General features: G+C 38.7%; 1 protein-coding gene across 1 annotated transcript in view; it reads right to left on the reverse strand.

Moving 5' to 3' along the window:
- TMEFF1 (transmembrane protein with EGF like and two follistatin like domains 1) overlaps nt 1–23,679 on the reverse strand; it is a 167,577-nt gene extending 143,898 nt beyond the window's left edge. The window contains exon 1 of the mRNA XM_029958891.1: nt 23,640–23,679. Coding sequence (XP_029814751.1) covers nt 23,640–23,679 — 40 coding nt within the window. The remainder of the gene's footprint in view (nt 1–23,639) is intronic.
- Nucleotides 23,680–26,725: the final 3,046 nt, after the last annotated feature.

The following is a 26,725-nucleotide window of genomic DNA, read 5'->3' on the forward strand; positions in this document are numbered from 1 at the left end:
AGTCCTGAAAAATGTAGTGCTCTAGAACAGTGTTACACATTGCAATGAAAAAAACCCCAACATCATACCTCAGAACTGTATTATTACTAGGCAGATTCTGCTATCAAGATGCTACAATGCATTTATAAATAATGCATGAAATTACCTCATTTGAACTATTTCCAGACCTTTCATGGTCTCAGAGTCCAACAGTCTCTCACTAAATTCTTTTATATATTTCACACAACGAAGGTTTAACATCCTTTAACATGGAGTTTGCTTATTTGATATATTTGGCATTACATGTCATTTTGATTTAGAAGCATGAGACAGGAACATGGTGAAATCCCAACACAAGCATCATACAGTTAAATTGCAACATACACTTAAAGCCCTAGACAAAGGTCTCTGTGTGCTCACCATCACAAAGCACAGCTACTCCTTTGAAGTGTTCAACAGGCTCTGCCATGAGACCTCCTGACTTTCCCTTATAGGTCATGGTAAACTAGGATTCAGGAAGCTGCATACTCTTCTTGCTCTGCAGGGTTAAACTGGTACATGGAGGCTTAAAAGCATAAGTTCAGTATTTTTCTGATTTTTTGATATTTGACTTTTCAATCCAATGGTCCTTTCACATCATTATCTCAGTAGAATTGAAAATTTACACTGCAGTAATACTCAGAGAAACCAAGTGCCTTTGTAACCTCATTGTACTAGGCACTGTCTGAAAGCTTATGAATATACATTTCAGGTCTGTAATCTCAGAGAAGAAGTGAGTAGGATATAGATTACATGTAGACCACATTATGCTAAATGTATGCATTTGCTTCCTAGGCACTTTCTTATTTTCCCTTTTGCAGAACATTATTCCTCAGCACAGACTTTCAATCCAGTATATATGCAGAAGTTTCATTTTTCTAGTTTCCTTGGCTATCAAGATATATTATTTCTGGAAAATTACCCTTGCTTTACAAATGAAAAGTTAAAAAGTAGGAGTCCTTTTTTATTTTTTAAGGACCTAGCATTTTTAAGCAATTTATGGTGCAAATTGTATCTTCCAGAAAGATATATTCCTTAGTAATTTGCTTGATCTGGGTCAATTCTCCTCATACTGTAGTGGCTAGTCAGGACTCTACAATTTCAAGAACAAATTCTTAGATTAAAGTCCAATAACTCCAACCAATACTAACTCTGCTTTAACATCACCCACCACCCAGTTAAGCCAAGTGATGCCACAGCCTGTGACCTCCAAGGCAGCCTATATTCCTCAATCTAATCTAGACTAATTTACACTTAAACAAAGAGAAACTAAACATAACAAGCAAAGGTCCTGCTGCTGCATTTGTCCAAGGGAATAGAAGGAAAACTCAAGTTCCTCTGTCATGCACTTTTTCATTTGTGCAGCTTCAGTGATGACTGTTTTCAACATCTTATTTTCTGGCTTGTGATACAGTATTCTCATCCACAAGCTTCCTTTCTTGGAAAATTAAAGAAGATTTTTCTTCTTTAACAATAGTTCTGTCTTCTCCCAAGTTTCACATCTTTATCTGACAAACTTCTAAATTCAAAATGAAACTGATGCTGAATTAAGCATCTTTCCCCTAAAACTATTTACCCCGCTTCTTATTCTCTGTATCTAATGACAGGGTCATATTTTTGCTTTATAAATCATACTGGTGAAACTCAATTGGGGTCAAAACCAGCAAATGGATACAGTATTGAATTGCATAGGAATTATTAGCTCCAAACAAGACTTCCAACCAGACATACTATGAAAACACTTCTGGTCTATTGGATTGCTATTTGATAATAGAATAATTCAGATTGGAAGGAACCTCACAAGGTCATTTAATCCATCCTCCTGATAACAGCTGAGTCAACTGTGAAGTACAGCTGGTGGAGATACACTTTGCATCCCTCTACTTTGCCCATCTGGAAGGTGGGGGTCACTGGTCATTTTTCCAGGCCTCAGAAACTGCCCCTGCACCACTAACCCTCTCCTACTGCCCCACAGTCTTGCAGTGATGCTTGAGAGTGTCCCTGCAGTGTTGGAGGTCAGTCCCAACAGCAGCCTTGGAGGCCTCTGGGCACTGCGGTATTGCCTGAGTCACCAAAGGGAACCTGAACTTTAGCTTCAGTCCCCCCTGTTTGGTGTAATCTGCAAACCAGAGGATCAAGCACTCCATTGCCTCTTCCAGATGATCAGTGGCACAGCCCCCAAGACCAACCCCCGGGGTTCTGCAATTCCAGGAGTACTAAAATCCCTTCTCCACTCTTCTTGGAGCCCCATCAGCTGGGCTAGTGTCTTGTGGTGGGGATCCCGAAGGGTGGAGCCAGCCCCTCAGTCATGGTGTCACAAATGGCTGAGGAGAGGGAAGAAGCAATTTTCCTTGCCCTGCTGACTCCCACCTTGCTCACAGCTGGCTGCTGCCTTTGCCACAAGACACCTGGGGCCACCAGCTGAGCCTGGGGGTTTCCAGGTGCTGGGCTGCGTGTTTGGTCCTGCTCCCTGGGCACCAGCCTCCCCTTCTGTGGGACACGTGCCTTGTGTTGCCAGCTAGATGTAAGTGCTAAAAGTCTCTGAAAAGGGAAAGAATCCTGGTAAATATAAGTAAGGTAAAATAGATAGATAAGACAGACATTCATTATTTCAAATATGAGGATTTGGGAGGGCATACAGCCCACGCTTTCTAGCCTGAGGGCTCACCTGTGCCCCGCTGGCCTGAGCGAGAAGTCCAACACAACAGACTGTATCAGTTTGCTACAGAGATACTAGTTCATGTCTGGTTTCCCAGGAAATTTCACTCTTTCTTTCTGTGCAAGCACATTAGCATAAGCTGTTGCCTCCTCTGTCTCCCTAGTACTGGTGGAATTTGTCAGTTCAGGGTCTGAACCCAGATATGGATAAAAAATCGCATAAACAAAAATAACCAGGCTGACTCAGGGAAGAGGAGCACCTGAACTTTTATCCATCAGGTCAGAAATTCCATGTAACAGCTTTATAATCTTCCTTACCAAAATTTCTCCAAATCTTATACATTTCCATGAAAAATTTTGGTTTGAATAGAAATTTCTAATGAAAATAACTTAGCGCTGTAAATGCAGCCCAGCCTTTCTTTGCTGATCCCTGATCAGCTTCTATGGCTTGCAACGTTTTCATCTTAACATTCCATTAAATTAATGGGTTAGTCTCCACCCTAGCTCCATTACACACTGAATTACAGTCAGGAAATAGCTAGACTCCTATGGTACTAAGCAAGTCACAAAGCCAAGAACAAAGCTATATGAGATCCAGAAACAAGGCAATAGCTGTTTCATAAATCCACTAAAGACATAGCTAATACTACTGTACATTGAAGATGACTCCCATGGCCAGTAGCAGTACAGAACTTTAAGTGACAGAAAAACACACCTACTTCTGGCTGGTATCCTTGTAGAGGCTGCTGCAGGTGTTTTCACTGGGTTGATCCTTGCAAATGCATACAGAAAAAAGGAGAACTTCCGAAAGGAACTTTTTCAGGGTGTCCTGTAGAAGTTGATATGTGTCTCTCAACTTGAGCCTACTTGTCTGGGGCAAGTTTCAAAGGCTGTTTGTATTCTGGCTGAATTCAAGGCACAGTAGTTGTGGTACAAACGCTAAGCAGAGTGCAATACCTGCCTCAAAGCGTTTAAATTCTAGCCCTCAAAAATTTAAATAACCCCCCAAAATTTAAAGAAATCTTGAACAAATTTGGCTACTGTGAAAAGAATTCAGGACATCACTCCTTTTTAATAACAGAGACAGAAACATATCCCATGAGTGTGACTCAATGGTTCCTACCCTGATCACAGCATGTGAAGAGGATTGTGCCTACAGCTTTCCTTTCTGTCCTGAAAGAATCATGTTTGTAATGTTTAGCTAAAGGAAATTGAAGTGCAAGTATTTTCTTCAAATTAATATTATTTAAACGCTAATTGGTAATGTTAGTGATGGGTTTTCCCTTTAATTAACAATGTATAATGCAATTTTAACTACAGTTTAATTGCATTATGAAGGCAAGAAGGTATTTTCTGAAAGATCTTGAAGGTTTTTTTCCTTGCTCTTAGGGAATTAATCCCATTAGTATTAATATTTATCTGCTTAAAATCCTCATATATTATTATGAAAACTGAGCTCAAAGTTTAACTATTCTAAAAATTGTAACGCTTGTAAATTAAACACGTTCTACTGAATCCTAGAGACATTAGAATAGAAAATGATGTATGGAATTTCAATGTGATTTTGGCTGACTCTGTTAGAGAAACTGGACTTTTATTTATCTTAGGAAATGTGGCATAAATGTAGATGATCAAATTTCTCAAAATGAAAATAGCTGGTGTGTCACTCACAGGAAAGATTTTGACATTGACAGAGGACACCTCTTTCCTGCCCAGAAAATAAGGTGTGAAAGCATTCCTATTTACACTTCTAAAGAAAATGAGCTGTTTCTTCTCCCCTTGGCTGCAACAGGAAAGACTCTTTGCTTTAGTTCCTTGGTGTTTAGGTTTAAATGGTCACATGCACAGCTGTCTCTTAAAGGGAGATGTTAGAGAAGTGGCTTTTGATCCTTGTCATGAATGATGCAATTCACCTCTCAAAGCAGCTGTTTCAGACTATCTGTCAGCTTAGGCAGATACATTTATTTGGTTATACCTACATATATAGGTCATGGTTCCACTTAATCTGTGGGCTAGAGATCCCTGTGTACAGAAAAAAGATAAAAAGTCCATCAGCAAAATCATGACATTATGATGCAACTATTTCACTTTCAAAAATAGTGCAAAATGTAAGAAACAAGGGATCCTAAAATTTATTTTGACCTAACCTGCAGAGGAAACTCAAATATCTGTAGCAGACTCTAACCCATTACATCCTCTCAGAGGAGAAATTTTAGAATAACCACCAGAGGCAAAAGAACAGCAACCCAATAATCAAAGTTGGAAATGCAACTCCAGTGAAAATTTAAGTTTCCTTTAAATGTACAGTGTTCAACTGGCTCTTTTGAGTGTCAGTATACGTGCATTCTGAGTGCAAAGTTTGGACACAAATACTGAGTGGTAAAAGCAAAGGAGTAGAGAAACAAATACTACAACTTTCTCAAGCAGACACTGTGGAGTAAGCTTGCCTTGGGTTCCCTAGATGAAATCAGCTAATATTAAGGGAAAACGGGCTAACTGGTGGAACACACTCTGGCTTTGACTGAGAATGAGAAGCTCCTGATGCATATGTTTTTGAGAGGACTGATGCAAATGAGTGGTTCCTACCAGAGTTTGTCAAAAGCAAAAGAAGCTGAAAGAGCTCCATTCTTTCTTTATGTATGCAAAGGGAAAAGTACTATTACAGAGACATTTATTGAGGTAAAGAAACTTTCCCTCAGTTTCTCTGGGTACACTTGAAGAAAACTTGCAACTAATACAAATTTGTGTTTAATGAAATGATAGGCTTTGACAGAGATTCAGAAATGGGGACAGCTATTTTTTCATGCAGTCGAGATTCCCTTCAAGTTTCTAATTCCGTTTCTGAGGAGTCTCTGTGATAAGCAATTTTGGAAGCTGCAGCAAGAGATCTTGCTCATCACGAGTAAACTCTGATGACATTTTTCCTACTGACCACCTTGTTAAAACCAAAAACATGGATTATGCGGGAAAGAGCCTCCATAGAAGAGAGGAGAGGCCTCCAAAGAGGCTTGTAGGCAGCTATAACTTTCTGTGTTTTGGTGGAGCCTCAGTCTCATGTTAAGGTAGGGAGTTCTTACGAACCCCACCTAAAGAAGTGGCATCCATTTTCCCCATATTTCTGGGTGCAGAAATCATCTCAGTTATTTTTAAACAACATAACTTACTGACGCTGGTGAATGCATAACTGGGGCATATAGCCAGTCTGTGGTAACAGTGGGATTTCAAGTATTGCTGGACACACAGCTCATGTGGAGTAGACTGCTTGGTACTTGCTTCTTCAGAGTACTACTGAATAATGCTACCTTCTGGATGCCTAGCATACACCCTCAGAAGAATTGATCTTTCTCCCTATAATTTCTTTGAGACATCAGGGAGGAGCCCAGAAGGTAATCTGCAATTTTCCTGCTGCCAAAAATGTCTTTAGAAATGCTGCAGTACATATCCAGGCAACCCAGGGGCTATAATGGTTTAGAATAACTCAAGGTTTGGTGATGCATTTTTGTTTAAAATTTCTTAAGCCAATACTTTGTCAGCTTTGAATGTTTCTAATTGACAACCCACATCACTATCCTATGAGTAATAGGATGAAAAATGAAACGTATATGGGATTTATGAACTCTCAGATAGTACAATAGTTCTCATCAATAAATAGTGGAAAAACTTTTACTGGGTGCATTCCAACCTACACCAAAGGAAAAATTTAAGGATTAACTTTCCAAACATTCAAAGTTGATCTTTTTAATTTTCAAGTTTTGTGTAATTTGAGTGATACATATTTCCTGTTATTATCTTATATATTCTACATGATTTTTCTGTACTTATAATTCTGCCCATGTCTATAATAATCAAGGTCATAACTATCCATAAAGGGTCTATGGTTGTTTCAAACTCCCAAGAATCCAATCTCCTCTAGAGAGAGAGAGAGAGAGAAAGGAGCTGAAAAACCCAGAGCTGTCCTGAGAGCTGAGCCAGGACGGAATGCGGAGGAGGTGGCCATGCCCTCTACTGCTGCTTCTATCATGCTGGCGAGCTGAGATCGAGCAGAAGAGCTTTGGTAAGACTGAACTGAAAGCTGCCTTCAATGTTCTAACCCAAGAGGAGTGAAGATCTACAAGGAAATCCCCTGAAGGCTCGGGCTCAGGGTTGGAATTTCCACAAAGTAAGAACAAAAATCCTGACTGCCATACTTAAATCTGCTGCCTCAGGAAAATGAAGGACACTACCCAGTGCCACAAAAAACTGAAATGAAGGAACTGTGGCCTGAGGAGCGACAGAAAGACTTTTCTCTTTTCTTCTTAGACTTTTATTAAAGGAAAAGAGGAATTTAATTCAATGTAAATATATATATATGTGTGTGTAAATAAACCTTTGTAAATATTTTCCCTTCCCCCAATAACGAATGGTTGTGTTTTGTCTGAAAACTCTCCACATGAGGTGAAAAAGACATCAAGTCCATACCATCACTAAACCCTCTCACAGGGGCAAACTGTGGGAGGAGGGCTTGAACTTAGATTCTTGGGAGTTTCAAACCACCACAGGGTCTCTAAATAATTAGGGTGGATAGTTTAGGCTACAGTGAATCCAATACAACTGAAACTTAGAGCAACTGATCTGCAATTTGATTGCATTAAAAACAATACAGCATGTATACAGATGAGGTACCTTACCAAATGAACCAGCATCTTATAAAACATGGGAGCACTAAAATAAAACTTGACTGTAAACTTAACACTGCTGACTTATACACAGATATGATGAAAAGAAAAAAAAGAAATTAAGTATCAGCTGAGTATGTATAATATAGGCAATACTGCAGTCATAGTAAATAAATAAATATTTTTTTCTGGTAGTGGTGAAGAATAAAAAAAATTCTAGAATCATAAATGCAATTTAAGATTATTTTCCTTGTTTTAAGTATCAGATAGATATCACCCGAGATTCAACACATAAGGCATAAAACCCCCATGACATATTTAAAAACAAAAGCAGAACTAGCACTGAAAGCAATCAAGAGGACTTTATTTTTAACACCAACAGAAAAAATAATTTAGTTTCTGTTTTTTTGTGAATGGCTTATACTCTCAGGCAATCTTTCTGGCTTCTATGAACAATATTGTTGAGCAAAATTCAGCCAAAAAAAGTGCTTGAACAAACCATCAGTGGCAATGCTGAATTCAAGCAAGAAATGTAGAAACTTATTCACATGTGAGAAAGAATTACTGAATTAACATCAGTTTTTATTTGACTTTTCTAAATACATCTTCTCAGTATTCTATTGCAATAGCCCAAGCAGTGCTTTTCCTGCACTACTTAAAAACTCTTACTTCTACATTTTCTCTGTTCTCCCCAAGCTATATTCCAATTTACTAGTAAGGTTATTTGAAGATATCCCTTCTAGTCTTTAATCTTTGAGAAATTCCTTCAACCGATTATCACCATTCCCCAACAGAAACTTGTAATCATTGTGTCTTATTGAGATGAAATCAAACCAAGTCAGACAATGTTGATTTTACAGATATTTGAATATGGAGGGAAGTGCAGAATCAGACTCACAAGAGTACTTATGCTTTGAATTTATATTTAGAAGACTTATTTTCTATGAAAGCAGGGAGTGGCTGGTGTCAAACTAGAGTCAGGTATGTAAACATTCATAAGCACTGAGAACTATACAGAATGTAGGCTGTAAGATCTGAGTCACCTGCTCAGACTTTATTCTACTTGTACAGGTTTTGCCCATGTAACACTGAAATGAATTATTCTTTTTTCTTAAAATTACTTCATGTACAATTGCTGTATGATTACGTCCTGTCTCCACTGTCACTGTACAAATGCTAAGTGATTACTTAATCTTTCCTCCTTCACAATCCGGGTTTAATCAAACCGACATGTTTCTGAATAGTTAGCGTTTTCTTATGGAAAGCCCCACAAAACCTAAAACTTGTATTGACTAAAACCAACATTCCTATTTCAGTCTGTGTCTTTCCCCGCCATTTACCAGAACCTCAGGCGCAGTTTCCTTTCCAACGTAACCTTTTGAGAATGTCAAAAGGGAGAATAATTTATACTTCTCGTTGAGTTACATTTCAGAAACTAGCTTTTGAAAACAGTTCACTGAAGCAACTAATCCTTAGATTTCAGAGAGAAATAACATATCCTTTTCTGTTATCTGGGAAGTTCAGACTTCAACGCTCTAAGGGCTCCTTGGTCTCTTATTTTTTTAGTTTCAGTCAAAGCTAAACAGAGGTGGTCAATCAAATGCCTGCTTAACTTTTACATTAAAGAGAAAAATAAGAGATGAATGATCTTTAATGCTTCAACCTCTGAAAACTGAATCAACAACAAAATTAGGAAAAAGTCAACTGGATTTTTAATTTAGTTCATGAGATAAAGTTAGTTAAATTATGATAAATGCTGAATATCAAGAGACATTTCCAAATAATAAGATCTATTAAAATGTGTACTATCTTATGTGTAGGAAGAAAAATCTTCACTACTATAATTAAACCTTGACTAATGTGGAGAAAATGACGCCTGTAGATACCGAAGGACAATATCATTTCCTCATTTCCCTATATGTATTAATTTGAAAAAGCATATTTTAAAAATACAAATACATACAGCCTGCAAACCCCATAAATCAAAAGATGAATAAGTTTCTATTTGTCTAGCTGTATCTTAGTTATCAAAACTGCTACAAAAGCTGTGCTGATACACGACTGGCAAAGAGAAATTGATGGCTATTTAAGCAAAATATCTGGAAAATAAACTTAATTATTAGAATATCTTTCATAAGTCTTTGAGAAGATCAAGTGGGTGAATATATTGGGTTTGCGTGGCCGGGTTTTGGTAGTGGGGGGGCTACAGAGGTGGCTTCTGTGAGAAGCTGCCAGAAGCTTCCCCCATGTATGGCAGAGGTAATGCCAGCTGGCTCCAAGATGGACTCACTGCTGGCCAAGGCCAAGCCCATCAGGAATGATAGTAACAGCTCTGTCATAACATATTTAAGAAGAGAAAAAAGTTGTTGTGCAGAGGTAATTTTGATCCTTATGGGTCCCTTCCAACTCTGAATATTCTGTGGCTCTGTGACTGTGTCTAAAGAAGAGCAGAGTGAGAATATGTGAGAGGAACAACTCTGCAGACACCGAAGTGAGTTCGGGAGGGGGAGGAGGTGCTCCAGGTGCCAGCTGGTGCTTCAACAGATCATGATGAAGACCATGGTGAGACAGGCTGTACCCCTGCAAGCCATGGAGGGTCACTTTGTGGAAGAGTGACTCATGTTGGAGCAGTTCATGAAAAACTGTTGCCTGTGGAATGGACTCCTGCTGCACAATTTTGTGGAGAACTGTCTCCCGTGGGAGGGACCCCTCAAAGAGAAGGGAAAAGACTCCTCTTCCTGAGCAGCAGCAGAAACAACTTGTGATGAACCGACCGTAAGCTCTGTTTCCTGTCTCCCTGCGCTGCTGAGGGGGAAAGGTAGAGCCCAAGAAGAAGGGAGGGGTGGAGGGAAGGTGTTTTTAAGACTTATTTTACTTCTCATTATCCTTCTTTGATTATGTTGTTAATAAATGGAATTGATATTCCTAAACTCAGTCTGTTTGGCCTGTGACGATAATCTGTAAGTGATCTCTCCCACTCCTTATCTCAACTCATGAACCTTTGTTATATTTTGTGTCCCCTGTCCAGATGAGAAGGGAAGTGAAAGAGCAGCTTTGGTAGGCACCTGGCATCCAGCCACAGTCAACCCACTACAGTGAAGAATCAGTCTCTAAAAATGTTCAAGGAAATTCTGAATTTTTCTAGGTTTTTGTTTGTTTCTTTGTTTGTTTGTTTGTTTAAATAATATAGCTGTTACCAGTATCTGTTAATTACAGAACAGATCACAGAAGTTAAGAATGGACAAGCATACAACTTGCTCTTCTATGAGAAGCAGCACTGAGTTTCCGGAGAAGCATGGTTGTGTCACAAGCTGTCATCTCCCACATAGTCAAGGCAAAGAGATGTCAGCTGACATTTCTGCTCAGCACATCAATGTTTTTGAAATTCTCACCCTAAAGAAGAAGAGAAGGACATACCTGCACTTTCAAATGCACCTCACTGTGTTATGTGCTTTAGTCCCATTGGACTCTATAAATTGTGTGCTTGCTTGAACCCTTCGAAAAATAATTAACTGCACCTCTCTCAATCTCTCTGTGTCTAAAAGTAACTGGCAACTGATCCATAATCAACCCTGTAGACCAGAGTTCTAAATGAGAATTATAAACTTCAATTAAATAAAGTTGATAATTATTTAGTGACCTCAGAGAAGAAAAATGTGTTTAATGTATCAGATAAAAAAGCACCAGTGTAGAAGACAAGCTACAGATTTTTGGAAATGTCTTTGTAAATAATAAATTTGATTGATAGGAGCAAGAAAGGATTCCTCAAATGAGGAGTATTTGGCCAAGAGTTAAGAATTTTTATAACTGGTTATAAACTGGTTTTAGCTCATTAACTTCTAAAAACTTGTGCAGCTTTTGTGACACAATGTATCTGCTTAAGTAAGGGTTTAGGCTAGTTTAAAATTGCTTTAGTTAGAACATTGTTAATTTAGATATGAACAATGTTCTAAGCATTTGATACATATCATTACCAATATAATGACAAACGGCTCTTTTATCTGCTTACATTTCACATAACTCTTTTGTGATCTTTTGCTGTTCTGTAATGTACTTGCTGCTTCTGGGACTCAAAATGCTGAACAAATTCATCTTATATTTTAAATTATCTAAGTCACTGTTTTAGCAGTCCTGTCTCCCAGAACTACATTTACTACATTTATGATATTTGTTTCTGTACTATAGTACTTCAAAGTTACTAGACTGGTAACTAGCAGCCAGACATTTGATTGCCTTGCAGTCAGTCCAAATGCTAACACTTTCTTTGTAACTTTTGTAGAAATCATTGATTTAAAATACAAATATATATAAAGGAAAACTGCATGCATCTTGTCATCTTATGTAAAGTAGCACAATGAATCTTCAGAGGATTTATTCAGTACAGAAGTGTTTTTCTGAAGAATGGTGCACCTTGCACTTACCACTAAACTGGCAGTGGTCCTGCCAGAAACAGGCAGTGGGATCTGCCTGCAAGTGTTTTTAACCCTAGTTACAAGCCTGGGCTGCTGTACTCACATCACTTACTCCGCAGAGCTCCCTCACCGACTTCTTGCCAGCCAGCTTCAGTTACTTTACAGTAATCCTACACGTTAAATACATCAGTACATGCAATGAGCCCCTGCTGCGATGACATCTCTACAGTTTTTTGACACCATTATGATGATTATGAAAAATCAAATCCTACCACTCAGGAAATCCACTCTATATTCAAGTTATTGCAAGTTTATTGACCAAAACTGTGTAATGCTATCAGCTAGAAATTTTTGGCTGTGATACATGCACTGACTGGCGTAACTCAGATTTGTGTAAATGTCAGATTGATTCATAATAGCCTGCTATCTCTCCTAACTTTTTTTTTTTTAATTTTTTTCCTATCAGCAAATGTGGCCTTTTGGTATCAGAAAAATAAATATGAGTGGAATATAAACTTGGAGATCTGAAGAGGTTTCTGATGTCATTAGTTTAAGATGTGAGATTAAATCATTAGATATTCTGATGGAGTCCCACGATGATTAGTTATTATATCCACAAAGAGGTTTCCAAGCCATGCCAGATTGACTTTGTTTTTTCTCCTTTTTTAAAGGGTTGTTTATACTTGGCCAGTCTTATTTTACTGGGTTAAACAACAAAGAAACTTTATGTAGTGCTTTCCTTGTGTAACTTCACAGGTAGCTGGCGTGCCTGTCCTAGATGTCTTCTTCCTCCAGCTTGTGCATATTCTTTGTGAAGCAAGAGGCATTTTTATTAATAGGCAGAGCAAAGTGTACAGATCATTCTGAAGACAAAAAATTAAGGTACAGAATCAATTTATTACTTGATCAGTTCTTCTTCCCCACAGACTTTCTAAACAGGAAAAGATTCATGTGGTTCACAATCCATTCAGACTTTGAATTCTGCATGAAATTACGATTTAGGACACCTCTGTGATATGCACCAAGTGCTCTCAGATGTCAAGGGTTTTGTCAGGAAGTGAAAAACTGGGATCCATACAATATACAGAACATAGAAAAAAATTATGACTGTTGACAATTTGAAATTCTGCCAATGCTATAGGAATTTTTATAATGGCAGTAAAAAGCACCTTTCTAGCCCAAAGACTCTTTCCTGCCAAGCTTTCAAAATATGCAGCTAATCATAATGGAATTGGAGCTGTTAAAAGTTATAACCATTTTATTTTATTACAGAAAGCAGTAGACAAACTGCACTAGAGGTTGCTACTCATTCTGTCAGTAAGAGTATATGCCTATACAGTAAGGAAATAATTATGTCAAGCAATTACTTTTCAAATAAAAATATTGCAAATTTTTAATATATGCTTCTAAAAAGCTATTTATATTGAAGACTGAAAATGCTATGCTTACATTTAGTTTGATAAGGCACCAAATTCTGACAGGTCAGAATTTTTCTTTTTCTAAAAAAAAAGGATATTCTCTTTGTAGCCACCCTTTAAGTACTGGAGTACTGTGATGAGATCCCTCTGAGCCCTGTCGTCTCCAGGGAGTTACTAACTCCAGTGTTTCCTCACAGGTCAGGTTCTCCAGCCCTTTGATCATCTTCATGGTCTTTTAGACTCTCTCCTGTCAGTCCACATGCATCTTGAATTGTGGGGACCAGAACTGAACACAGGTATAGCCTTATATGCACTGTACAATTGATCTTGTGAATTTTACAGTTTGAAATGACCTTTATTAATGAAGACCATTCTTCTCGTGGCTTCTAACCCTATTTTTAATTATATAAAATTGAGGAAAATATAAACAATTGCTCATTTAAATCGGTGGATTTTAGGCTTGAGAAAAGAGCTTTGAGAAGATAGGCTATGTTTCAAAGGAAACAGTAAACCATGCCATTTATAAAACACAAACCCTGCAATTTATATAAAAATACGCAGAGAGAAAATGCCCACAGAATTGAGAATTGCAGATTTGGATCAACACACACTGTATGACAGCAAAACTCTCTTGGAAGCAAAAAAAGATTGAAAGGAAAAGAATGTTGCTTTGTCCCTTTTAGAGTATGAAGTGTTAAAACCCTCAGAGTTTCTACATAGCAACATCATAAATGACACAGTTGTAACAGTAGCAAAGGGAATGATGTTTCTAGGAGAAAAAGTTGTTAGCCATGTTTTTTCTATGATTGCAGAGAAGAAACTTTCAGTCAAAATAATTACTGCAAATGTGGTTAAAGGCACCACAGATAAACTCCTTTTAGCAGATTTATTTGTAAGAAAAAGAAAATGGAATTTTAGATGTTGGCAATGGAGAGCTACTAAAGCTTCTGCAAGATTACAGTATCCAAAATATTAAAGATTGGCAGCAGCATTTTTTTCTTCTCTTCAGTACATAATATGTCTTTTCCCCCCATTGTTCAGAGACAAACCTTCAAGTCTGAAGAATTCATTACCCTTTTACCATTTTTAAAGCTTTCAAACCTAGTGACTTTTGCTTGCTATTAATCTATTTTCAAGGAAGATGGTAGAGTTGTTTAAAGTCTCTGCTTATCAGTTCCTAATTATAAGCTTTTGCCTTGTTAAAATGTTTGTATACAGATTCCTATAAGCATCTACTTAATTCAAAAATTATTATTTTTCCACAAAAAGACCCTAAACATAAAAATATTGTGTCCAGAGTCTGCAAAATTTAGTTTTTGAAAATAATGTTCAAAACATCTGCGCAGAGACACAAGGAATATAGAGAGCTTAAAATACTGTATTCTAAAAATTAAAAGACCTTGCCAGTAATGAGTACTGACAGTTTACTGAAAATGATGATTTTGCAGCTGCATTTTCAGCTGTCCATAATTAGAATGAATAGCACATATATATAGAACAATAATTATTGAGAATCCGTCCCAACATTGTGCCTCAGCTTCAAATGAACAATATCTATCCTACATGGACTTGTAGTGTATGCACTTAGAAACAAAATTATCATCATAAAAAAGTGAAAATTAACATCTTACTGTATGACTTAATTAGTAACAATGTTATTTACAGTGGAATTTGGAAAGCTAAGGTATTCCATAAATAATACTATATTCTAAAATTCAATTTGATTGCCATTATGCTATTGGCAACAGAGTTTTCTCCCTCTTCCATTTGGTAACACTGTCGTATATTACTTTATTTTAGTAAATGAAAGAAAGACTAATGCCCAGAACCTGCTGTTATGTGAGTAGGTAACCAAACACCTCAGGTAACTGAGTGTTTACCATGGAGAAAAAGTTAAGGAAACACATGCCCGTTTACAAAAGACTTCATCAAAAGCCTGCAGAACAAAGTTGCATAGGGTCTGGGAATACTATCAGACTTCAGAAGTTAGGTTTATCTCAGATTATCCGCTTCTTTATTTTATGCTAAATAAATGATCTGATCCATCTCTCTGAATACTCAGCAAGCAACAAGTTTTTGACAAGTTCTGTGACATTATTACCATCATCTTTCCCTACCCCTTAGTTTGATTGTTGACTAAGGGACAAGATGAATTTTTTTTCTGCCAGGAAGCACAAAATCAAACACTAGGGCCTCCATTACTTTGGTGCTGGAACACATTTCCAGTAATAATGACTCAGTGGTCACCCTTACTGCTCACAGGAAGTTCTTATCCACAGTCAAGAGAATACTGTCAACTTGACTCATACATAACCAAACCATCCCAAGCAACACATTATATATATATATATATATATATATATGTATATATATGTATATATATATATATATATATATATATGTATATATATGTATATATATATATGTATATATATATGTATGTATGTATGTACGTATGTATGTATGTATGTAATGTATATATATCAGCTTACTTACATATTTGACTGTTCAAATTGCTTCAGCTCACAAACCTACTACGGATACTTTACAGTAAATTAAATAGACTGTCCATAAAGAAGTTTCTTTTTAATCTTTGTATAACCCTGCCCCTGTTTTGCTAACATACATGTGACTGCATGTAGTGCCAGTATCTGGCACCAAATCTGACCTAATAAGCTCTTCAAGAACACTGGAGAGACAAGTTCTGACTTGATGTCTTGCTAATGGGTTCTCTGGTTTTTGGGCTAGAACAGCCTCATGGGCTGTTTAATCAGAAAGTAGAGAGCTTGTTTGTACCTGCCATCTGTACAACACTGTAGCCGTGCTTCGCAAAGCTGCCCCCAAACTAATTAACCATTACCAATGTGACTTTTCTTCAGCATTACATTTTATGTTGCTGGACCTCTCTGTTACCCTAAGGCTGTCCTTTGATAAAGGAGACTCAATCCACCAAGTCTCACTAACATCAGTGATACTGCAGCTCTGTGCTCTGACCAACGCTTCCAGTTCATGCTGATTGTTTCTCATATTGTGTGTAGTGGTGTACAAGCATTTCAGATATGCTTCTGAGCTATCCGTGCTCCCAGGAGCAGTGTAAATATTCCCACGAGCACTCACCACACTCAGGTGATGCCATGCCAACCCAATGGTGTCGGTAGCCCCTTTCCTCATCAATTCTAGTTTAAAGCCCTCTCCATCAGTTCCAGCAGCTGATTCCAACACCCAAACAGGCAGCTACAAGTGCAATGCAGTATTTTGGTACTTGTTTTCATACTTGTTTTCAAGTATCTAAAGCTTCATCTTTCCTTCTCATCTCCTAAAAAGGGCAGTTGTCTGTGCAAGGAATACTTTGTTTACAGCTATGTAAAACTTCATTAGAAAGACTCAGATGAAGAAATATAAAACCATGGAATATCCTAAATTGGAAGGAATCCACAAGGATCATTGAAGTCCAGCTCTTGGCCTTCAATGGGACAACCCCAAAAATCACACCATCTTTGTACAAGGAGCATGAAGTAGGTAGAAAGGAAGACCAGCACATGCAGGTCCCAGGACAAATCAATGAAGGAAGTATCTGTAGAAAATAATGGAGCAAACATTGCTCTAAAAGCATTATTAGATCCTTTTGCATTTTGTATCTTTCTACAGGAGCCTTCTCTGGTTGCTGACTGAAGTGCTAGCAAGTGTGGAGGTTTTATTGTGAGTCCAGAAATACATGATTAAGTGTGAAATATGGTCCAGAAATATCTGGTATTCAACATTTTGAGATATTTGAAAAAGTCTGTTTTGATTTTCTGGGCTTATGTTTGCCAAAAAATCTCTGAAGGCAGAGATTGCTGAATCACTAAGTTCAGAAGGCAAATTTTATTGTTTTAATCTTAAAAGAGTGGAGACTTTCAGTCACTCAGGCTTGCTTTCAGCATTTGGGTTACTGTTTTTTAATAATTATGATTAGTGATCTTTGGCCTTCTCTTTTCCATGCTCATTTCTGAAATACTAAAGTGTATGTGAATCAAATTTTTTTTTAAGTGAAAGCACTAGAAATGTATTTTAAAGACATGAACAGTGATATTAATTTCTAAAGACATTTAATAAGCAGTACTTTAGGGTTTTAAAATAACCATAAGAAAACAAAGTTCAATATGGAGGCATGAATTCACAACAGGTAGATATTAAGTTTTTTATACCAAACACACATATTTAATGTAAATTCTTACATGTCTCCATTCCCCTCTTTAGGATTTAAGCCATAACTGCTTATGAGACAGAGCATGGAGAATACTTGAAGGCTTTTCTGATCCATCACATTTGAGGTGGCAGTGTGAGAAACTAGGTAATGGAAAAATATTTTTCTTCTTTTCCCACAACTACACTGTTAGTTAAAACATTCTCCTTGGAAGACGGGATTTCTCACACTTCAGGTCTCACTTTTGCTCCATCCTTTCACCACCTTGTAAAAGTCAGTCCAGGGTAATTCTTGGGCATTGTGCCAATGGCTTCAGCTAAAGCTTTTAGAATACACCTCGGTGAAAAATCAGACTTACTAGAGCTGTGCTGCACTCAATTAGCATACATTCCCATTCCATCAAGTCAGGACACACACCCAGGACTGGCTGCCACAGATAGTATAGGCAATGGTTTTCATGTATCTGTAGTTCTCTAATCCAAATATCTGATCTCTGCATTTGGTGAATGAAGCAGACAGGAGGCATCGTACTTTCTCAGGACACCACTTATGAAGAGATCTGCTTATTATCAGGAGGCTTGGAGACTACAACTGACTTGGGTAACAGCTACATCATTTTTTTTCTTCACTGTTAAGAACATTCTGGTGACACTCTGAAAAAAAATAAGCTCTCCTCAGTTGTGGAGGAGGGGGGAAGAGATGTGGTTATTCGGTCAATGATTACACAATACTCATTTTCTGGATGCTCACTTGCAACCTGATTTACAGACAGGTCAAGGGCCTCTCACAGGACCATTTACCATCAGTGCAAATTTTTCCTTTTTAAGAAGTTGTTAGTCAGAAAAAAAAATCACAAACTGGGTGTCTAGATTATTGTGCAACAAGCATAAAAATATTTTTTCCTGATTGCTACCAGTGCAGCATCTCTGCAGGAGTTCTCAGTGTTGATGGTATTGTTCAGCAAAATCAGTGGAAAAACTCAGCACAGAAAAAAATTGCAGACTTGAACTGAAATTCTTACATATAGAGTAGGATTTTCTTTTGTTGTCACTCATACTCTATTTCCAATTTTGTTTCTCTATTTTACTTTTGCACAGACACCTTAAAAGCATAAATGGTAAGGGAATTAGTATCTATTACCAGTACATAGAGTTTTTTGAATGTTATTTTTGAATGTAAAAACATTAACACATGTTAACGCTTTGTGTGATTGACTGAGATCTGTGAATAGCACCTTTCAATTATACAGTAGTAACTGCATTACTTTGCAATTTTGTGGAGTAGTTTGCTCTCAAGATAAAGGATGGCAAACAGGCAACTGTCTTACAAGAAGAAAGTTTAAAACTGAGTAGGATGAGAAATATGAGAAAGTTAGAATCTGGAAATTCTTTCATGTCCCAAACAGAAGAGAGCATTGAACCAGCCATGGTTCACAGCAGAATATGAAGTGAAACACTTTGGAGAATCCTGATGACTGAACCCAGACAAACTGTAACATCTTAAGTAATGCATCAGCACTTACTTTGCCAGGGTTGAAGAACCACCACTCAGGGTACTAAAGGACAGGCTGCTATTTCTTCTGGAGAAGACTACTAAAAATTAAAACTGCAAGCGCAGCTGAAAGCAAAGGAAGAGCTACAGAATTTGACAGCTATGACATCAAAAGTAACTGTGTACTCGTGTGTCTGAGCAAATAATATTGTATCTTAACAGGTTAGGTTAGGAGACAATGTTTTAGCTATAGCTCTCAGGCCATCAGATCACCAGCAACAACTCAGAATGAAAAAATGAGTGCAGCACAGCACTGAGTGTGCTGTCAGCGCTCAATAACAGATACACTACTTACTGAGCTGTGGTTTTGTTGTCATTGTCTGGCAGCAAGATCATTTGTTTTAATGACCTTCTGCCATCATGTGAAAGCAATAGCTCTTTTGATTGGACGTGTGGTAAAATTAAAGGCTAATTGGTATTCCACTGACAATATACAGTCCTGCCTCGTTGTGCTGCTGACAAGATCTGATGGATGCTGCTTCAGGTTCAAAGGAAATTAGTTCGATAGGAAAAAAAACTGGCAGTGCCTGGTTTTCAAGTTATCTCCTAGTGTTCTATTTCACAAGAGATATACCATCCAAATTTAATACATACCAGGCAGAAGAAAACATAATGACAATAATCCTAAATATTACTGTGGCATCTGTCCCCTGTATGAGGTTACTTTGGTATCACAGTTTTGAAACAAGCACACCTGAAAGCAGCAATAATTTAACACCAGTGAGGACATCAGAGTAACAGTTTGTCAAAACAGGCAAGTTTTGAGACAAACAACAGGTCTCCTACTTACAGAAATGTTACAAGAAATTCTGAACGTTAGAGTTTGGCTGCTTGATATCTAGAAACCCTGCATGTGCTAAGTAGTTCCAGAGGTGTGGCTTATCTAAAGTGTTAAAAGTGCTACATGCAGTTTTAGAGTTTGTCTGCTTATGTACAGTTATTACAACACACAATCTATTCTGCAGAATGTAAACAAGCAACTGTGGTATGTCCCAAGACCTACCCAACACAAACGCTGCTATTTCTTTCCAGAAAGTGCCGAACAGAAATACAGCAATACTTTTAAGGTATAGATTTTCCAGTTAATGTCTCCATCTGTGATCCAGGCTTTGTGTCAGAACAGGTTTACTTCAAATATTACCTTAATGGCAGCCATTAAAGCTTTACTGATCAGAATTTAAACTTACATTATTCATTAAAGACAGGCTTTTAAAATAGCATGCGAATGCTAGATCCAGACTGAAGAATGTAAACAAGCAGGCTTGTATTCTGAGATGCTAAGTATTCATTAGCTTCAGTAATTTCAAAGACATTTGGCTTTGAAAACTTTGATTTTAAACTCGTGTTTAGAAAGACAACTTCCCAAATGCATGCCCTCCAATTATCTTCTGTATCCAGCAGAGAATCTAAAATACAGCTGAAACTGCTGTGCTCATACGCGCTTTTTGAATCCAGCTTTTAACAGTCCTAGTTTTCCAAAGCAATCTGAGTTCCAAAACTTTATTCCAACAGTTCATTAAACAGCTATGGCTTCCATTATTACAATCCATTTTCCAAATACACAAACCAAAGTGGCATCATTCTTCTGTTAGGACAAAGCAAATCAAGGTTCAAAAAAGGAGCAGGCTGTGTCAAAGGGAAAGGTGGCCAGGCATCAATCCAGTCCTGTGTTCAGCCCAAATAAAGGAGCTGCAGCAGAGGTCATCCTGGTGCAACATTCCTTTTACAAGACACTGTACCTAAAACTGCAGAGAATATGCTGCTACCATGAACATCATTCTTCACCATGAATTTTCTTGTCGTAAGTGAATGTTGCATTGTTGGCTCAAGTACAGAAGTGAAGGCAATGAGTGTCAAAAAGCCCAGTGCTATCCCAGTAAGATTTGCAGCCTGCCTCTGCTGATTGAGTCAGGGCACTTGAGATTCAGGCTTCTATTTATGCAATCAAACATGGAAAAAAGGAACAAACAAATGAGGAAGCTATTGCTTCTGTGCTTTTTAAATATAACTTTTTCTAATTAAGCAGAAAGTTTCTGATGAAAGAATTGTTACCCCTGTGTTTTAGACATACATAAAACATGCATGTTCTATGATGCAGCTTTGACAACTTTTAGAATAAAAGCTCTAAGCTCCAGATGATAAACTGTACTCAGACACTTTGACTATTATATTCTAGTGGCACAAAGGAACAGAATTTCCATCCTGGGATACCTTGTAATTATGTTGTAAAGTCTCCTGTGAAGATAAATAATAACTTATAGTACTTAAAAGCATGCCATACATGAATAAATGCTGTTTCTCTCCTCCTTCAGCATCTTTCATTCAATAGCATCCACAAGAATGTATAAAACTATTGCATATTATTGTATTGTGTATGTTGTGTGTATATATATATAGCCTTGCTATATAACAAAGTGCATTGTTCTAAAATTCTAAACAGGTCTCTCTAGAGTGCTTCTCTCTTCCCCTCCCCTCTCTCCTCATTTTCTCCATATTCTTTTCTAGTGTACTTCGCTGTTGCTTACACTCTTTTCCTTCCTGAAAACTCAGCCTTTCTCTGTCTAGACCCAATACCACTACAATACCCAAACAACAATAGTTATTAGAGGTTATCAAATCTTGTTGCCCAGTAGAGGCCAGGATGCCAATAGTGGCGCTGAGCATGTTTTCTCAATAGGTGGAAGTGTACAGTACACACATGCACACGCAGCCATCCACACAGGTACACAGACAAAAAACACAGCCCTGGCACAATCACCAACAGCACCAGCACCCACAATACTGTTCCCCTGTCTGGCTGATTAGGATGAAGGCCTGTGAGCAAGGAACACATACTCCATACAATACTCCAGTGGCTGTTCATAGACACTCCATCTGTCCAGTAACTGACTGCTGGATCTTCTGGTGTCTCCAGTGTCTGGCACCTGGACATAAAAGCCCCTAAGGCCTGCACGTCCACATGGGTTGCTGGGTCCCAAACCCCGGGGAGCATGTGACACACACCCCCTGACTCTCTCTGGTAACTGGTCTTACTCAATCTATACCCAGTCCCTGAATCCCCTGATCTGACAGTCGCCACATGTACAAAGGTACGTGCTAACAGGCTCTCTTACAGCTGGTCCCCTGACCCCATGGGTCCTTCCCACAGCTGGCCTGGAGCTCCTAGTCCCTCCCATAGACCACACCCAGGGTTCTCTGGTATCTCCAGTACTTGGCTCCCAAGCTTATCTTACAAGCCTGCTAGCCCAGCTTCATGCTCTTTAGTAATTACACACAGTGATGTACAGATCCTCACAAGACACATGTACTCCAGTCTTTCCAGCTGCTGCCACTCCAGACAAATGGATATCTATGACTGGGCATTTGTCCAGTTGTTGGCACTCAGCCCTACACACACTCCAGTCTTTGCAGCTGCTGGTATCACAGAAGCATGGGCCCCTGTGACCACTGGTCCCCTCTCCGTTCACTGGTACTTAGCTGTCCATCCACTGACAGACAGACTCTCATCCATGAAAACAGTTGCAAATGAAGTTCAGCAACAATGCTGGAAAAGCAGCTCTGATCAGGTACTTACCAGCGGCCTTACAACTGGCCCTTATTGCTACCTCTTCCTTATCTTCTCACATTTGTCCCTCCTCTAAACACCTTGATCCTTTTCCCTACCTTGGTCCTTCTCCTTAATGTTTTATAATAAGTCTTGCACAATCCCAAGGATTTCTGAAGTCATTATGGGATGCAAGGACAATGTCCCTCTCAGGATGATGTGGCATCTGTAGAAACCCAGAGAGCCTCTTCCATTAACTTGTGTGGTGAGTTTCACACTTGGTCCTGAGGCACATCCTCCTCCTTTTACAGGCCCAGATCCAGATCAGGGTGTTCTTCCCTGATGTTTTCCCAATGATATCGTCACTGGAGTTTCACCTCCTGTCATCGCTCCTCTGTGCTCATGGCAATCAGCCTCTGGTCACATCATGTGGAAATTAACCAATTTTCTGTATTATTGTTACATTATCAAGCCCAGCTGAAAAATTTACAAGTTATTTTCAATACAGATATTCTAGATACATCATAAGCATTGATGAACACAAAATACAATCAAAATTACTGAACACAAGAACCCCAACAGACCCAAACTGCAAAGCTTTTGGTTTGTAAGTGCCTGTGATAGCATGCACAAATCCCTAGGGAGTTTTCCCAATGACTTCAATAACTGATAGATGAGGCTAAAGGCAAAAGATGCTCTGTAGGGAAAGACAGCACAACTTTCATATTTTATTTCTGTTCTTTACCCTTTTAATCATTTTAGGGCTCATTCTGTAGAAATTATTTGCAAGTACATCTAAATAGAAATGTTGTGACTATAGCCACGATTTGTAAGAAAATATACGATACAAGTTGAAGCCCCATCCTGGCAGTTAGTGCTTCCCTGGATGTCTGTGTAGCTAAGCACAGCACAAAAGGATCTAATGCTACTCCTGTGAAGCTTCCAAATAACTATTTATTCTGTTAAAACCTCTCTATTTCAGAGAGGTCTTCGGAAAAGAATTTGTTGACATGAGAATGAGCCACTGAAGAGAGACAGGAGTACAGGAGAAGGTCCTGGAGATTCTTAGGTAAGGGCTTAGGTACTGCTTGTTAGCATCTCTATTGAAAGACATATATTTATATATATTTCGTTACTTAAGAAACAACTGCTCTGTTCATGTACTAATTAAAAAACCCCCAAACCCCCAGAGCTCACCTTGTAGGCTACTAAAAATCTGCAGCCATTCAGCAGACATAGCCAGTAATACTATTTTTCTCCAGACAGAATTCTAAGTATTTTAAAAACCATCACAGAACACACACACAAACTAAGGACATTGCTACATTAAAATATATCTTTAGGAATTAGAATATAATAACATCAAATATGCAATTGCTAACTAGTTGTTCAGTATGGCATTGGGGAGAGGAACTTTTTGGAAGAATAACAGAAGGAATTGCTGATTCGGGGATTTCTTTACAATTGCGGAATGCTGTTAATAGAATAAAAGGATTACTGCAGATTTTAAGGAAAAATAAGGGAGTTTTGCATGAGGCTACACTGGTCCAGGAATTGCATGGTAACAGCTCTGCAGTCTAAAACAAATTTTTGGTTTTTAACTTTCAGAGTTTTCATTCATATATTTAATATTTCTAATCACATAGCTGTTCTCAATTAAAAGTTAAAAGGCAAGGAAATATAAAACCTTCCAAATCTCAAGAAAATTCTACGGATAGAAGCTTAGAAGGACCACAGAAGAGTGACCCTCAGCACCATGCTCAGGGCCACTTCCCTGCTCACTTCTTTATCATCACCTCTGCTAAGTGTGTAATGTTGAGCTCATACAACACAGCTGTGATAAAGTCATGCAAAGAGACTAGAACTGCACGAACAGCCGGCTCCTTACTGGTTCCACACCACTACGTTTTAAAGCATTTGCATTCACACATACTCAGCAAAGCAATCAAGAAATTTTTGGGCAACACCAGTCAGAGCAGTTAAGCAGGTGGTAATATTTCATAAACTTTTCCACTTCTATCCTATTCTTCCTCATCCATCTCTTTTCCATGCTGAAAAGGCTGTCACCTCCTGAAAAGCTCTTCTGAACAGGAAAAAAATAACCAAAAATCCCAATAAAGATGGTCTTTTCAATTCCAAACATACTCTTTCAGGAACAGAGGCCTGGAGCTATAAACTGTCATTAAGATGAAGTCCCATGATGAATTAAGACAGCTATCAAACTGCTTCCTGGTTTGCTCTCCATTGACTCTCTAAGTAATGTTTCCCATTTGTCCACAGGTTAAGAGATTTTTACACATTCATTAAACCATCCACAAGGGTCACCAAGACCTTTGTTTTATCTGATCACAGCTACTCCAGAGCTCATGGCTGGACTAAGACATGGCTAACAGAAAGGGCAAAAATAGACTGAAGGGCTTTAATTTTACCATGAGATAAACTTACTGAGATAATTCAGATAAAACATCAAGTTTTACTGCAAATAAGTTTTTTCGGTGAATTGTTTTGACCAGCATGGGTTCTTTTCGCCTACCTGATGTGTGTTAGCTACTCAAATTAAAATAACAAAAAAAAAAAAATAGAGAGCATTTTAGCACTGAAGACCAGTTCTGTAACCTAAGCTCTAGCACTTAGGTCTGTACATGACCTTAACAAGATGTTAGAGGAAACTGCAGATTTTACACAACGAAACAGAGACAGTGGATGCATTCAAGAGGCTAGAAAAACAGGCTCCATCATTTAGCAGCTGCAATTTGAAAAAATTAAAAAAAAATAATTTACCCCAATCGAATGATTAACAATAGCATCATAGACATAAATGTTGCGTTACTGAAATATTACTAAGGCATCTAGTAAATAGTATTCATGGTAAATGAATTAGCATTAAACAAAAAATGCTACCCACTCCTGCATTTTATAGCCTCCCTCTCTTCCTCCAGGGGAAAAGAAAAAAAAGAAGAGTAAGGTTGAGGGACACAGAGTTTTTTTCAATACCTCAAAAGTGACTGCACAGAACAAATCCATAACCTTCTGACATGTTGCTCTCTGTTTCTGGAGTTGTTCACAACGCATATTTCCCTTCTGTTCTTCAGTCAGCTGAACTCACAAAACAAAGAGGTTTAATTCAGTCAGAGTTGGAGGTATTAGGCATAAGAAAGATAGATCTGTCACCTCCTGACTGGTGAGCAAGGTCAAGAATGCAGACAGCAAAAGGAGAAAGGTGGCCGAGAATGGTTTGGATGTTAAGTTTAAGTCACTGGTATAACATTTAGGAGTCATTGGTAAAGCCAGATCCTGCAGCAGGATTCAGTGTTGCTTTCACACTCCAGCAAGCTGAAAAATCTTGGCAACTGATCACACAAGAGAAGCCAAATTCCAGAGCCAGCTGGGATGGGTAAGCACAACTGCACCCACTTTACTAGCAATATTAATCATATGATGGTAGAATGTAAAACTCTGGAAATGGTAGAGGAGTAAAGAGGAAATGTAAGAGAGCCTATGCCAGGAATACACAGTGGTGAAGGGCTCATGATGACGTAAGAAAAGCAGTACAGCAAAGCAACGTTTGAAAAACTGAGTATGCCTATTCAGAAGAAAGCAACATGTTTTTAGCAAGTTTCAAGCCTTTCTCCGAGGTGACCTCATTCCTTTCTTACAGCGTCCTTCTCGACTCGTGAGCAGAGCACAGTTTTCTTCTGCCAGATCGTTAGTTACAATGGCAGTTCGACCAAAGAGTGTTCACTGCCATGGCCTTCTGGATGCCAACAAAACCTGACATTGCCTGCCATTTACCCGCACCCCTTGTTTACAACCAGTCAGCCCACTTCCAGCCCTTGCTTGCCTGCACACGTACTCTCTGAGACTAGGAGTCCTCCTACAAAGCCCTTTCCAAGCATCCCTCCAAGGGATGCTACCACACCCAGCACCATCATCCAAACCGCCGATTCCAGCCCAGAACAACTCGTATTTTCTGGGAGGAACCTCTCTGACTCTCATCCTTTTAACTCTTTGGGGAGCACTTCACACCTCGCACGGAACCGCCATCTTCCAAACACCACCAAACCCAAATTTCAGTGCTTTCGTAAATAACGACCCTCTCGGGACTCAGTCTTCCTCCTGGGCCACCTGCTCCGCGCTGCTGACTCTCTCCCGCCTTGCCCTCCCCCAGCCCGCACGGTTCCTCCTGGGCTGGCCCTGTAGCCCCGAACAGAGCACCGGAGCGGCTCCCGCAGGGCATCGGCAGCACTCGGACGGACAGGGGAGCGGGGGTGGGGGTGGCGAGA

Source organism: Manacus vitellinus, unplaced genomic scaffold (assembly GCF_001715985.3).
Source record: "Manacus vitellinus isolate BGI_N305 unplaced genomic scaffold, ASM171598v3 scaffold_17_pilon, whole genome shotgun sequence".
Classification (NCBI taxonomy): Eukaryota; Metazoa; Chordata; class Aves; order Passeriformes; family Pipridae; genus Manacus; species Manacus vitellinus.